The sequence below is a fragment of the Phacochoerus africanus genome, chromosome 9, assembly GCF_016906955.1.
Source record: "Phacochoerus africanus isolate WHEZ1 chromosome 9, ROS_Pafr_v1, whole genome shotgun sequence".
Taxonomy (NCBI): domain Eukaryota; kingdom Metazoa; phylum Chordata; class Mammalia; order Artiodactyla; family Suidae; genus Phacochoerus; species Phacochoerus africanus.
In genome coordinates this window covers 30,477,004-30,493,097 of record NC_062552.1, presented here as the reverse complement: position 1 = coordinate 30,493,097, position 16,094 = coordinate 30,477,004, and the positions used below count along the sequence as shown (strand labels likewise).

The 16,094-nt window shown below is 44.7% G+C and overlaps 1 protein-coding gene across 17 annotated transcripts in view; it reads right to left on the bottom strand.

The window, feature by feature from the left end:
* DST (dystonin) overlaps positions 1-16,094 on the bottom strand; it is a 496,303-nt gene that overhangs the window by 24,227 nt on the left and 455,982 nt on the right. For all 17 annotated transcript variants that reach the window (XM_047794747.1, XM_047794750.1, XM_047794749.1 and 14 more), the window contains 8 exons: positions 14,200-14,370; positions 12,461-12,616; positions 12,066-12,272; positions 9,680-9,799; positions 6,743-6,912; positions 5,004-5,163; positions 1,769-1,963; positions 1,142-1,270 (listed from right to left, as the gene is read on the bottom strand). In XM_047794747.1, coding sequence (XP_047650703.1) covers positions 1,142-1,270; positions 1,769-1,963; positions 5,004-5,163; positions 6,743-6,912; positions 9,680-9,799; positions 12,066-12,272; positions 12,461-12,616; positions 14,200-14,370 — 1,308 coding nt within the window. The remainder of the gene's footprint in view (positions 1-1,141; positions 1,271-1,768; positions 1,964-5,003; positions 5,164-6,742; positions 6,913-9,679; positions 9,800-12,065; positions 12,273-12,460; positions 12,617-14,199; positions 14,371-16,094) is intronic.

The window sequence follows — 16,094 nt, the reverse complement described above, 5'->3', positions numbered from 1 at the left end:
TGTATTTCCAACTTGACCTTGAAACACAAGGTTATTCAGTCGTGTTAAAAAAATCCTTTAAAGTTAATGGGAAATGCTGACATCAATACTACAGTGCAAATTCCTGACTTTCAGAGTCAAAGACGAAAAAAAAGCCATCCATTAGGAGCTACCTAGACCCGTCTCTTAAGGGTTTTTCTAGTTCTATGTATCATCACAGGAAAAATCTTGACCTGAACACTCAATGGTCAGACTTTTACTTATAGTATATATCAGATGTAATCAAGTCATATATATACTACATATAACTACAGTATATATACATAGCTATTACAGAACTGATTTTAAAATTTATATTAAATTTAAAATTTATAACTTATACTGTGGGTTACTTCTCAAAAGAATTTAAAGAAGCTCTTCTTTTTTTTTGGTCTTTTGTCTTTTTAAGGCCACACTGGCAGCATATGGAGGTTCCCAGGCGAGGGCTCTGATATGAGCTGCAGCTGCTAGCCTACACCACAGCCACAGCAACACAGGATCCGAGCCGCGTCTGTGAGCTACACCACAGCTCAGGGCAATGCCAGATCCTTAAGCCACTGAGCAAGGCCAGGGATTGAACCTGCAACCTCATGGTTCCTAGTTGGATTCATTTCTGCTGCACCATTACAGGAACTCCTGAAGCAGCTCTTGATTAAAAACAGAATTGGCAGAGGCTTAAAAATAAAACTCAAAGACCAGTTGTTCAACTACCTGCTGGTCTTCCTTACAAAGGTAAAAACTATTAATTTGCAATCCTAATGGTGTAATTTTATAAATGCCACACTAAGGAAGTTTCATCTTTGAAATGAATGTACATGTGCAACAGAAATGACCAGTTTTGGTCAGGAGCCAAATAACCCCCTAGAGAAACAGGCTTCCTAGAGAGAGTGCCTATTTTTAGAACAACCACCTTCTGCAAAGAAAACATAAAAAGACAGCTACACACGTGTGCGGAGGGGCAGGGGGCAGGGCTTATGTGAGCAAGGAGGACACAGGCACATTCTCCAATGTGCCGGATCCTTCCCTGCTTCTCAGGAAGGAACATGCTCAGGCAACCCCAAGTCTGTTTTCTCTATTTGCTTGGCTTTCTCATTTAGTTTTACTGCACATTAATATAACTCACTTTATGCTGATCGATGAGCGTCCGAAGTGCATCCTCATCGTCTGGGAGAACGCCATGGAAACGAAGGGTCTGCTCGGCTTCCGCCAGCCACTCCAGGAGGGCGTGGACCACCGCGTGAAACTCCTCTGCCTAATGGTTCACACACACCCCCCCCCCGGAAGAGATTCCCAAACATGCTTGTTAGGAGGGCAGATTCTTCCACTCGATGGAAAGAAAAAAAAAAGCCTCGAATTTAAATTGGTTCCTGGGATGCATTGTTCCCGTGAAAAAGATAAGAGTTACAGTGCTTGCATTTTACGAATGTAAGACGACATCTAACATATCGAGAAGGCCTAGAGGAAGAATTCGCATTCTCACATTCTGATTTTAGATGACCAGCAGCCTGCCAGGCAGTCGGAAAACATGCTCAAAGAAGCACTTTTCTGTGAAGATTAGGAAGCTCTCCCTGTGGGTAACTGACATTCCCTGGGCAGGAGGTGGGGGAGGACCCAGCAAGGATGCTCTAAGAACTTCCTCCCCATGAGGGTCCTGGCTGACACACGGAGCCCGTGGTCCTTCGGGGGAGTGGGTCCCGCTGGGGTTCAGGACCATGGTCAGCACTCCCCTCGCCGTCACTGCGGCCCTCACCTGGCGCAGGGCCGCCTCCAGCCGGGTCTGCTTGGATATGGAGAGCGCGCACACGGTCTCCCAGCGCGTGCTCAGCTCCTGCATCTGGACCCGGACCCAGGAGGAGTCATCCCGGCTGCCCTCCACGAGCTCCCGGGCAGAGCGTTTCAGTGCCTGCACACTGCTGGTCCTCTTCCCCAGCTCCTTCTGGAAGACCTAGGAAAACCAAATTAAAAAAAAAAAAAAATGAATTTCCAATGACAAAGCCAAGACAGGAACTCGTCCTATGTGAGGTATGTCTGCACACATCACATCAGGTACCGCCAAGGCCTACAGCTTAAGGACCTTGTTTTCTGCAGAATCTTTAGAAAATACAAGACACACAACCAGGCCTGTAAAAACTGGCTCATTTTTTTAAGACATGAATATTCCTGTTTTACAGAATTCGATGAAACAGAGTGCTAATTTTTATTTTTTGCTTTTTAGGGCTGCACCTGCAGCATATGGAAGTTCCTGGGCTAGGGGTTGAATCAGAGCCGCAGCCAAGGGCTACACCATAGACACAGCAATGCTGGATCTGAGCTGCACCAGTGACCTATACTGCAGCTTTCAGCGATGCCAGATCCTTAACCCACTGAGTGAGGCCAGGGATCGAACCCAGGCATCCTCATAGACACTCTGTTGGGTTGGTAACTTGCTTGAGTGACAACAGGAACTCCCACCTGGCTCAATCTTGTAATGTTCTCCTGAGCAAATGCTACTTTTTAAATGACACGGTGGATTTAAATGATGGTGTCATCCTTCATCATCTTCAATCCCACACTAAAATGCATCAAGTTTTTTCCTGTGACATTTTATTATTTAACTGATTAATTTATTATCATTCTTATTTGGCTGTGCCTATGCCATGTGGAAATTCCTAGGTCACAGCAGTGACAATGCCAGATCCTTAACTGCTACGTCACCAGGGAATTCCCAGTTAATTTTTAATTTGATTTCTATTTTATATTGGAATACAGTCGATTTAACAAAGCAGTGTCAGTTTCCCTTAAACACTCACATCTATCATTTCCTTCTCACATCCTTCTGAGAGTCTTTAATACAGTGTCCCAATCCCACTGGAACCATCCGTGGCCGTTCCCAGTGTGTGCTGGCCACTTCGCTGCCCCCCATCAGCACACACACCCAAGGGACTGACCAATGGCCAAGCGGCCCTCGGAGGCAATGGCAGGGATCCCTGGGTGGTAGGGGTGGAGAGTATGGGCTTGACACACTGTCTTTTTTTTTCTAGAACAATCCTTTGGCATGCCTCTTGCAGCATTCTCAGCCCTAAACCATAATGTCACCTGAATCCTTATCTGTCACCTTGGAGGAAAAGCTTTTTTCTCTCCTGCCTCGTGTTGATGAACCATGATGGTTCAAATGTCTTCTTTTGTCCACAGACTTAATCCCTCTCCAACCAAAGTCCCTGCTTTGACTCTGAGCTTTCAAATGACCAGCTTCACATAGAAACTAAAATTAACTTATTTTTCTAAGAAATCATCACAGATGCATATTACGGAGCACATTTTATCATTTTGGCTAGGCCCATGAATTCCCATTTGCTACTCAGATCACTGATAGAAGTGAGCCCACAAAGAATAATCCAAAAACAGTGTGATGAATTTTTGGCTGGTTTTACGCTGAAAGCATCAAATGAGATGTGCCCGCAGAGACGCACACAGCCGCACAGGGCTCGAAGGTGACAGCATCCAACGGACAGCATCCGTTTGTGACAGGACTGGTCTGACAGCTCTGAGTCAGCTTGCCAAAGGACTTTGTATACTTCTTATTGGGCCTTCCAATTGCATTACTAATGCTGAATGATTAATTCATTTTTGTTGACCTTTGGTATGTTAAAAAACCTGGCAAGTGCCTAGGGGAGTAAATATTTAGACAGTGAGCTTATAAAAATTGCATTTATGTGAAAAGTAACATTACTTTCTTCATTTCTCATTGAATGAGGGCCAGGGAATGGAAACGTCTGTATTAATCATGCACAAAACATTTGTTTCAATACAGGCAAAGCAACCCAACTTAAAGTTCTGAAACTGTCTGTCGGCCTGCTCTATGGATGTTCTTCATCTATTCTTTTATTTTCTGTTCATGATCAAACGTAGCAAACGCCCTTCTATGGAAGTAATGAGACAGTGGGACCACGAAAGGGGAAAAAAAACATGCAAAAGGACCAGCCATTTCAAAAAAGCACAGGTCGGATCAAAATAGCCTCATCAGGGAAGTAGAAAGAGAACATTTTAAAATGAAATAAATGTTCTGAACTCAAAAATTACAGGGAGAAAATATGACATCAACTCCAGGGCAGTGCTATAAGCTAATTGGACAAAAGCCAGCCTTGACACCGCCCTCTGCATTGGTACAAGGCTTCAGGTCGTTTTTAAGGTGAAGCTGTAACACAGCATTTGATCATAATTTAGGACCTCGAACTTGTCAGCAGGACGTCTCAAATTATCCATCTCCTTTGGTCTGCACCACAGTTTAACACACATATCTGGAGATGGCAAGGAAACCAATCTCCTTGAGGTAAGGATCAAACCCTTAATGGCATATGCTACTATCTCACAAACAGAGAGTTCAAGGGTCAAGGTTAAAACCGTTTTGAAAAAATTAAAGGAGCTGAACAGGACCCCCACAGGTCATGTCACAAATCTCATCTTGAAGCAATGACACCTAGTTCTGGGCCCCCCGAATGAATGATTTTAAATTCTATTACATAATGATTTAACTGCATAACCAAAGATCGTAAAACATTCCCAAAACATGTTTTGAAGCGCCAGACCATGAAATCGCTTTCCAAGTTCTAGCAAGGCTTTGGCTATGGAAATGAAAAACAAAAGCATTTCCCTGGCATGAAAGTAATTTTCTGCATCACCTTTTTTTTTTTCCTTCTTTGGCTGTACTGGTGGCACTCACAAGTTCCGGGGCCAGAGGTTGAACCTGCGTCACAGCAGCAACCTGAGCCTCTGCAGTGACAACGCTGGATCCTTAACCCACTGAGCCACAAGAGAACTGAATCCTGATCACTTTTAAAGTTGGCTTCCTGCTTCTGCTCAAATGTACACATATTTCAATATCAAAGACTATTCTGTAGTATGATACGGAGTCTTTAGATTTTAAAAGGCCAAAAGAAGTGGTTACGGTTCTCTCTACACGCAGAATAACCAAAGGAGATAAAGCCGAATGTCCCAGGTAACAGTACCTTGTGATTATCGATAAGATTCATCACCAAATCGATGTCACCGTGGACAGGCTGGTCCTCAGCCAGCTGGGGCTCGACCCTGTACAGCCAGTCAATGAGGGCCTGCAGGGCGTCTGTGAATTGTCCAGAAAACAAGAGGGCTTCTTCCAGTTTGTTTTGTCTAGGGGGCAAAATGGAAAAAAAACTCATCTGAGCAACCGAAGAGCCACCCTATATATCGGAACATCTACAATTCACCTCTGCAGGCAGAGCAGCCCTCAAGACTACACTGGGGTTCATAGCTGTTTCTCTGCTTTCCTTGGAAAATAACAACACTTGCCTCCAATTTTCTTTTTCATTCCCTAAATACACGGTGTCTGTTTCAGGAACATTCCCTCAGCATCATCTCATTGAGCTTTTAGTTTCTTCATAAAACAGTGTCTTTTCAATTTAAAAGATGCAAGTTTTAAAGTATCACGCAGTAAGTTTCACTTCTAGGGTGTACAAGTCTCTGGATTTTAACACATATATATTCCTGTCACATCAGCGCAATCAAGACACAGGACAGTCTACCACCCCGAAACCTCCCTCAGGCTGGCTCTTCACGGGCACAGCCGCAAACATCTGCCACACACGGGCCTGTCCTTCACTGTGGCATTCTGTCTGGAATTAATGCTCAAAAAATCTTATTATGAAGTTCCCTAGACCGGAATATAATATTCTTTTTTTTTTTTTTGCTTTTTAGGGCCACACCTGCGGCATATGGAGGTTCCCAGGCTAGGGGTCTAATCGGAGCTGTCGCCACCGCCCTACGAGAGCCACAGTAACACCAGATCCGAGCTGTGCTTGTGACCTACACCACAGCTCACGGCAACGCCGGATCCTTAACCCGCTGAGCAAGGCCAAGGATCAAACCCACAACCTCATGGTTCCTAGTCAGATTCGTTTTCACAGTGCCATGACGGGAACTCCAGGAATATAATATTCTATTGAATCTTGATGCTGATGAAGTAATTAATTAGACTATGGATTGAAGAAAAATTCAAAAGCCGTGATAAGATATTTGAACCCTTATACTACTCTTTTACTTTCTTAGGTACTTTAAAAAAATTTAAAGTCTTGGGTTTTCTTGGTTGGGATGTCATGATGAGGGAGGGGGTGGGGTCAAGCTGGCAGGACCCTGCCAGCCACCGTGGGGGGCCCGTGACCCAGTCCACAGGCAGGGGTAAGCCCCTAATGGCCGTGAAGCAGGGGGGACAAGTCCCACGTATGTGTGAAGACTGGCCTGGTGGTCAGTGGAAATGGGACCAAGGGGATGATGGCAGAGGGTGGCCCGTCCAAAGGCAGGTGCTGTGGTTGCCTGTGGGATACACGGGACTTGGAGGAGGATGCCTTTAAAAGTGTTTTTAAAAATTTATTTCATTGAAGAATAGTTGATTTACGATGCTGTGCTACTTTCTAGTGTATAGCAAAGTGCTTCAGCTCTATATACATACGATAGTTTGCATTTACTAATCCCAAATTCCCAACCCGCCCTCCCCTCAGCAACAAGTCGTTCTCTATTATGTCTATGAGTCTGCTTCTGTTCTGGATTGAACCCACCCCTCTGCAGTGACCTGAACCACTGCAGTTCGGTTCCTGACCCAGAGGGTCACAGTGGGAACTCTGAGTTTGCCGTTTTTGAGGGAGCTGAACACTTAAAGATAAATCTTAGCGAACGGCAGAGCCTCTCGGGGGAGCCGCCGTGGGGAGCCCCTTACCTCTCCACGGACTTTCCGCAGATGGTGTCCCACTTGTCTCGGAGCTCACTCAGCATGTCGTCCAGCTTCAGGTTGTCATCGGCCAGCGAGGTCTTCTCCTTGAGCGAGCGCCCGGTCCTGTGCGTGGTGTCGTAGACCGAATGCTTGGCCCCCAGAGACTTCTGGAACTCCTGTGCATTCAACGAGACAAGAGCGTGCGTGTCTGCTCAGCCCGACACACGGACGGGTGAGAGGCGGTGGGACAGGGCATCCCTGAAAACACACGGCGTCCCAACCCTGGCGACACTGGCCCCAGCCAGGTCGGGTGCCCCACGAGCTGTGGTGTGTACTCTACACGGGACACCCCAGGGCAGAAAAGAGCCTTCAGATGGTCAGGAGTAGGATGAACCGGTCTCAGGAGCCAAGAGCAACTATTAGCAAAAAGCAAGTTCAAAGCCAAACAAATGCTGAATCCCTTGTAGATAAAAACTACAAACGGTATTAATAATACGGTAAAGTGGAACTGCGAATAAACTCCTGAAAACCCCCAGAGTTTGGAGAGGAAAAGGCAGCTCTGCTCTGAGGGACTGTGGGTCCAGTATGGACACAGCAGTGTCTGCATTTACTACAGTTGTTAGTTCTTTTTATCATCAACCAGATGTACTGGCATTCGTTTTGGATTCTCACGGTAATGTCACGTGCTCTGTGAGCCGGGAGAAGGGGCAAAGATGAACCCCATTCCTGGGTTCCTGTGTTTGGACCCACTCATTCCACACACACCCAGGCACCCCCCGCCCCCCACTTGTCCACAGGGCCCTACCCACAACTCCAAAGGTCTAGAGAGGACTTTCTGCTACCAAACAGCTACGTGGCTAATAGAATACTTAATTCTTTGCAGCTTTTACAGTGTCAGTGAACTGTGTGTGTGTGTGTGTGTGTGTGTGTGTGTACACATGTACGTGGGGGAGGGGGAAATGGTAGTCTTTTGAAAATTTTTTTACAAGCTTGGAAAAATTCAATTGTGATGGAGTAGAGTTGACTTACAATGTTGCGTTAGTTTTGGTTGTACAGCAAAGTGAATCAGTTATACCAATACACACGTCTCTCCACCCAATACGCTGTAGTGACCTCTATGGGGAAAGAGTCTGAAAAGGAATGGATGGATGTACAGAGGTCCATGTAATCCTTCTCTGTAAGTCAACTATACGCTTTTACAGAGCAGGAGGAATTACCTCTGGAGGACCCTTATTATCATCTTACATGTGGAGGGTGTTTGTATCATCTCCCTGATGAAAAGAAAAAGGGCCAACTTCAAGCGCAGCTCAGAAGCTCACAAAATGCCAAGGGAACACTAAGACAGAGATTCTCAATCCTGGGGGTACATACGAATCACCCCAGAGAGTAACATGCTACGCAAGTGTGCCATTTCCCAAACTAACCTTGAGCTTACCATTACCTAATTAACTGAATGGTCTTTAGAAAGCTACACACCTTCGGTGTCTTAATAATACTATGTTATTTATATACATATTTATATATATCTTTATAATAGGAGGCAACTACATCTGGGAATTTTTTGGCAAGAGACACCCTTACAATATCTATTTCTGTAGTTTGGTTTTTGCAGTGATCACTGTCTCATGTTATGCTGAACCGAACTCACGGTCTTGACACAGATTTTCTTCACACAGCAGACACACAATAAATGTGATCGCTGAGTACAGGTCGGAATAAAACTTTTTGAAGACAAAGGAAAGGTCCTCCGAAGGTGACCTGAAAAGATTTCTTTTTGGAACGGGCTTATCCTTATCTCAGAGGAATGGTGACGGGCACTAGGCCACATGAGAAAAAGGGGAAAATGACAGTGCTTCACCTGTTCTTATTTCCAGGGCTCTCTAACTTCATGTGCTTTCATCAGACTGCATAACACAACATCCACGTTCAAGTTCAAACAAAATGTTCTATTTTTAGGAGGGAGGAGGGAGCTGGTCACGGTCACTGCACAGCCAGTGCTAAGCCACTTCTAAAGCCGCGTCTGGCCAAAGAAAGGACCTCAGCCTGTCCCCCATCATCCTGGGGTCACAACCCTGCGGTCAGTGAGGCCACCGGTGGAAGCAAGCGGCCCAGAAGGCGACGCCTCGAATTTTCTGATGATGCCAACACAGACATCATCCATTTTCTTCCCTGCTTTTTAGAAATTATGTTTCGAGCCGTGATTGATACGAAGATGCCTGACATTATAAAACAGCTTGTGGGAACACCCTTCTTTTATCCACATCCTCACCCCAAGGGCTGATGTCACTTTACAAACAGAATGATACAAAAACCCAAATTCAAAACAGTTGGGAGAATTGGGAGGTGGGGTGTGCGCTTTGCGTGGCATGTGGTAGGAACACAAAAGTTGGAAAATATAAAGTAACAGTGTTTCCATAGCTCCCTGAGTACACAAGGAGGCCAGTGACTGTGTGTCTTTAAGGGCAGGGGGAGATTTCATGCACATATGTGCTAATACCCACGTAGGAAGAGGGCGATCAAACTTCCCCACTGTGCTGTTTAAAGGAAACTCAAGGGCAAAATCTATACTAGGTTTAGTACAGAATTATCTCCTGCAAGGCACCTGGTCTGTGGAGGAAACGACAAGGAAGACAGCTGGGAACAACTGAAATGCCAATGTTTGGCCCTGATGTGGTTTAGATTGTAGAAGATTTGCAGTTTTCATTCTGTAGGTGTTAACAATTAACCCTGGAATCATAACCAGAAGATCCCCAGAGAGTAAACAGAGTCCTGCCACCTGACCAATGTCAAGGGCAACTGACATTGTTAAATTTAAGATAGGTTCACGCTGGATAGACAGCCTTTTTTCTCTAGTGAGGAAGAAACACGCAATCAGCTAAGAAAGTTGAAAAAGCGCTTGAGTGATACACACGGACACAACGTGCTTTGCTCACTCAGACCCACCTTGTGCTGGGCCAGCTGGGTTTTGATTTTGTCTGGGTCGTTGGCAATTTCCAGCTCAGCATCCAAAGACTTTTCTGACTCTTCCAACCATTCCATAAGCTTACTCCAGGCTTCATGGAACTGTAAAAGAAACCCACACCTTCGTACAGGAAATTTTCAGACGTACCCACTGTATCAGAAATCTAGTACATGTTAAACAGAAATCAGTAATTGGAAATGTTAAAAATTATTAATTCAAAAATTTCCCTAAAGAAGAAAAAGGAGGACTATTTTTTCTTTGCTTTTTTCTTTTTAGAGCCACACCTGCGGCATATGGAAGTTTCTAGGCTCAGGGTCAAATTGGAGGGGCAGCTGCTGGCCTACGCCACAGCTTGGGGCAACACCAGATCCTTAACCCACTGATCGAGGCCAGGGATCGAACCAGTGTCCTCAGAGACACTATGTCAGTGTCCTCACAGACACTGAGCTACAACAGGAACTCACAAAGCACTATTTTCATCAGCAGATTACAAAACATCTTGTTAGGGCTTGGCTTCTGTGGCCAAGACCCATGGTCACCTTATTGTAACTCATTCAAATGCATCAACTTTAACAAAAATAGAAATGGCCCTAGAAGCAGTTAGGGCACAGCAGGTAGAAAGGCTGATCCTTTCTTTTGTTTAATAAGTAACAGAAACTCTTAGAGAATTCCTTTTTTTGGCTCGGTATTGTCTCCTGACAGATCTGGGTTTATATCTAAGGTGTTTAATTCCTAGGTTAAGAAAGAGATTTCAGAAAAGGGCGGGGGAAGGATAAAGTCTGAAAATTCCTTTTCATGAAAAGAGGCCATTACGTTCCTATTTAATGCAAAGCTAGTTCCACATCTTGAGGGCTGCTATCAAAATCCTCAAATCAACGCCTGTGCCTTGTGTATCGGTGTTGTACCGAAAAGCGCCCACAGTACTGAGTTCTAACAAAATGCAATTCTCTCCTGCATCTGTGACCTACAGCTGTTCTGGTGCACAGAGCTGTGTGTGTCTGAGTCCAGCTGTGGTCTCCTCTCTGTTTATCACAGAGAAATAGCAGGTACCACCTGGGGAGACCAAATTGGGAAACTGCTTATAAATTAGTTCTTATGCATCTGTTCCCTTTAGTTCCTTATAACAAAAACTTGAGTCATCAAAATAAAATCTGTTTGGGGAGTTCCTGTCATGGCTCAGCGGAAATGAATCTGACCCGTATCCATGAGGATGTGGGTTCGATCCCTGGCCTCACTCAGCGGGTTAAAGATCTGGCGTTGCCGTGAGCTGTGGTGTAGGTCGCAGACGCAGCTTGGATCCCGTGTGGCTATGGTATAGGCCAGCAGCTACAGCTCCGATTCGACCCCTATTCTGGGAACTTTCATATGCTGTGGCTCTAAAAGCAAAAAAGTTTTATATCAAAGGACGTGAATAGTGGAATAACAGAAAGACACAGAAACATGGAAACAGAGAGGCCAGAAGAGGCACATCAATTGCCCAAGTCAGAGAACTGTGGTCGACCTCAGAACCCAAACCTGAGATAGTAGAATAAAGAAAGAAAGAGACAGCCAGCAATGCGCCAGCTCACTGCAAGCAGTACAGCCTCTATCAGCTGGATGGTAACTCAATGATAAAAATGCACAGGTTCTGAGGCTGGTCCTACTTTTAAGACTATTTTTTTTTTTTTTTTGGCCTTGCCCACGGCATGCAGAAGTTCCCCGGCCAGTGAATGAACCCATGCTACACCAGCCACAATGGCCAATTCTGTTCCAGAGACTCACTCCTAATACTGAGCACATGCCAGATCCTTAACCACTAGGCCACCAGGAAATGTCTCAAAACTATTTTTAAGCTGTGTAAATAGAAGAAATGCCATCCTTTTCACCAAGAACAATTAAAAAAAAATCCTCATAAATTTAATTCAACACACTGAGAAAATACTGTTGACTAAATGGAGACAGGAGGAAGAGGGCAGACATCAGACAGGTGGCTCCCAAAGACTTTCCTAAATCAAGACATTCATAACCCAAATGCCTCCACTACAAAGCAGGCTGCACACACTGGGAAACTGAGAGGCTCAGCGGGAACACTGGTTTTTTTTTTGGCCTCCCCCATGGCATGTGGAAGTTCCTGGGCCAGGGACTGAATCCGAGCCACAGCTGGGACCTACACAGGCTGGTCCCCAGGACCTGAGTTGCTGTCAGACCACCCAGTGATGTCAGCATGCAAGCTCAGGCCTCAGCCCTTTGAGGACATTAACCACTTGGCGTCATGCCACGATTGTCACACAAAGCACGGCCTGCCACAAAAGGACTTGACCAACACAGCATCTATTACACAACAGAACTGACCCCTGCCGAATGCGGAGAGTCTCTGTAAAGGCTCACCTGCTTGGCCCTCTTCCTGGCATCATCTAAAGACCTTCCTCTCTCGACCAAGCGCTGGACCACTTTCTCCCACCGACTCTGCACGCTGATCAGCAGATTCTTGATGAGCACGACATCTTGCTTCTGACTGAAATACTTCAGGTGGGTTCCAGTTTTGTCCAGCTCTATGATTTGCTCCCGGTGAGAATTTACTTCATTGGCAAAGACCTTTCCCCAAAAGAAGAGGGAGGTACAGTTAGACACAAACGGAAAACAGATCCATCTGGAAACCACCGCTGGGCATCACACAAGCTGAAACTGTTGCCAAGGACAAAAGACATTGTTCCCACTACCAAATTCACGCTTTCTGCCATGAAAACAGCCTGCCGCCTGTCACGGACTGAGTTGCAGCTCACCTTGTGTTCGTCGATTTGGAACAAGACGGTGTCCAAGATGAGGCTTGGCCGAGAAGCCACGTTTAGGGTCTGCTCGGCCTGGGTGAGCCAGTTGATGAAGTCCTGGAGGGAGTTATGGAAATCCACTGCCAAGGCGAGGGCCTCTTCCAGTTTCACCTGCCAGGACAGATAAGTCAGTGTTTCATGGCCTCACAGGCTTGTATTTCCGCCCCCCCGATGTAACCACTCTTGCAGATTTCCCTCAGCCATACTTGATTTATGCAGCATCTGTATCTCCTGGTTTATCTTCATAAACCAGGCCCCTTCAATATCTCTTGACATCATCTCGCTGCAGCTCAAACAATTTTAATATACAGGAAAATTGTGGCTCGAGAGCAATGAACCACAGGACAGAATTACTAAATAGAATCTAAAAAAACAAAAGCTGATGGGCATATGATTAACGGGGGACGGGGGGAGAGAGGGTGTCAAACTACTATGAAATATACATTATGCTCTGGCAGTGAGCCCACATTGTCGAGCAGTCCCGGTTCATCACTTTTCTTTTTCTTTCTATCCTTCTTTCTTTCTTCTTTCTTTTCTTTTCTTTTTTAGGGCCACATCTGCAGCATGTGGAGGTTCTCAGGCCAGAGGTCGAATTGAGCGGCAGCTGCCCACCTACACCACAGCCACATCAGCACCAGACCCCGAGTTGTATCTGTGACCCACACCACAGCTGGTGGCAACACCGGATTCTTAACCACTGAGCGAGGCCAGGGATCAACCCGTAATGCTCTTGGATGTTCGTCAGGTTCTTAAGCCACTGAGCCTCAACGGGAACTCCCCATCACTTAGAGCATTAAACAGTGATATTTTTACCCCTCCTCACTGATTATTGCTATGTAAGTACGTATAATATACACAATCATTTCATTCTCTTGGTCTCCGCTGCCGCCCCACTTAGAGCTTTTTTTTCTCCTTTTAAATGAAGTAGAGTTGACTTACGATACTGTAATCTACACTACTTACAAACGTAATTTACAAATGGTCATTCCTGCATACAGCACAGTGACTCAGTTATACCTAAACACACAGGATTTTTTCAGTCTTCTCCACTGTGGTTTATCACAGGACACGGACTGTAGTTCTCTGTCCTCTGCCCTAGGACCTTGTTGTTTTATAGCCTGGCTTTTGCTTAGTGAGTGTGAACAGGATGATGTAACCACCCAGAAGTTGAGTTGTTAATGGACTGTAAAGTATACCTGGTAACTCCTGACCTATGATATACCTTTACCTGTGCTGAATAGATTCCTTCAGCTCTGTTCTCCTGAGCTTAGACAGAATGCCATTTTTTTTTTTTGGTCTTTTTTTAGGGCTACACCTGCAGCATATGGAGGTTCCCAGGCTAAGGGTCCCATTGGAGCTGCAGCCGCCAGCCTACACCAGAGCCACAGCAACTCCGGATCCGAGCCGCATCTGCGACCTACACCACAGCTCATGGCAACACTGGCTCCTTAACCCACTGAGCGAGGCCAGGGATCGAACCTTCGTCCTCATGGATACTAGTCAGATTCGTTTCTGCTGAGCCACAGTGAGAACTCACTAGAATGCCATTTTCAACTGAATCCATGAAACATCTAAACATATACAAGGAATGTTTAAATGTGAATCATTAAACGTTCCCGCTCAGAGATTAAGGGAAAGCCCATGAAGTGAAACAGGTAAAACATTCATTCTCTGATATTAATCCAGGCACGGACCTTCCTTTCGTTGAGTTTGGTTTCCACCGACTCCCATTTTTCCTTCAAGTTATTTATGTCCTGGTCGATATTCGTCTCTGCAGACTGGGGGCATCTTTCAAGCACCTGCTGGCCTCTCTGCACCAGACTCTTATATGTTTCTTCTTTACCATCAAAGGCAGCACAGATTTCCTAAATGGAGAGATCCTTCAAGTTACATCATTTTTAGGAGAACAAAATCTGAGTTCTTTTTCCAGGTCATCAAGCCCAAGTTTCTCATCTTACACTCAGCTCTGTCCAGAACACGGAATAACCCCAAGGCAGGGCGCCCTGACTACCACACTATTGCTATCAACCCACCCTGTGTGCTAAGATTTCTGAAGCAGTATTTTTTATTTTTTATCTTTATTTTTGCTTTTTAGGGCTGCACTTGCAGCATACAGAAGTTCCCAGGCTAGGAGTTGCATTGGAGCTGCAGCTGCCAGCCTACGCCACAGCCACAGCAACGCTGGAGCTGAGCGGCATCTGTGACCAACACCACAGCTCATGGCAATGCCTGATCCTTAACCCACTGGGCGAAGCCAGGGATCGAACCCACATCCTCGTGAATACTAGGGGAACTCCACATCGGGAACTCCCTGAAGTGGTATTTTAAATGTGAGCAAGGGAGGTTTCACTTCGCGGTAACCAATCAGCCCGGTGACCCTGAGTGAGGAAAGAAGCTCACCTGAGCCTCAGTCTCCCCCTCTCTAAGTCTCCAATTCTCTTTGGAACACTAGACAATGACTATAATACTCAGGACGTAATTTAATTCTGGGCTCAGAAAACACCCCGTGGACAGGAGGTAAAGACCAACATGGTAAGACATTTAAGTCGATTACGCAGACTTTGAAACCACAAAAGCCAAACCATGACTATTGTTCTCACTTGTAACATTTCTTAAAACTTTCAACTAGAATACAGCGTCTGTCTTCTACAGAGAATATAAAAAATACTGCTTAGACAAATTCAGAATTTAAGATCAATGAAACAACACTCACAAGTCATGTAAAAAATTAAGAAGACTGTTCTAATCCACTGATTCCATTAAAATGTGAGTTTTTCAGCTCCAACTGAAAAGCTATATCCTAACATTTTCAACTTTATATTTAATTACTCAAAGAAGCTTATTACATTTATAGTGGTACAACAATCATCACAGCCCAGTTTTATAGCATTTCCATCGCAAACCCCAGCCAACGTTGCAATTTTTAAAACTGAGATGCAATCCATAAAAATCACCCTTTTAAAATCTAGAATTCAGTGTTTTTTAATATATTCACAGGGACATGCAACCATCAGTACTAATTTCAGAACATTTTTCTTGCCTCAAAACTTCGTAATTTGTTAAGCCTTGGGATGGGGGTGGGAGGACTCTTTTTAAACATATTTACAATATCAACTACTAAAAGCTTTTAATTAAAGCAAAGCTAGCTTATAAATATAGATAAACCTCAAGAAACTGTAATGTTCCAGTTTTTCTAGTTTCCTGCAGGTCTAACACAATCAAATCAAAAGAACATTATTAAAACATTATGACAAATATCTGTAACTTTTTAAAATTCCTTAAATCATAGAATTCTATAACCTGGACATGGTATCTGCAAATTCATTTTAAACATCCCACCCAAACCAAATGTGTGATGTGTAATATTTTTCTGAAACAAAATATTAGCGCTCTTTGCCTTCCAGGCATTTGTTTATATTCTTCTGAATTAACATTAAAAAAAATATTTGCTATTAGAGAATCAGTCCAAGCATGTTGGTTCAAGAATTCATTAGGCTTTATCCATAGTGGGCACTGTCATAGCTATGCAGGTACTGCTAGGTAAGGAGGTATCTGGACAGCAGCCAGATTTTATGGAAAAGACAAGTTA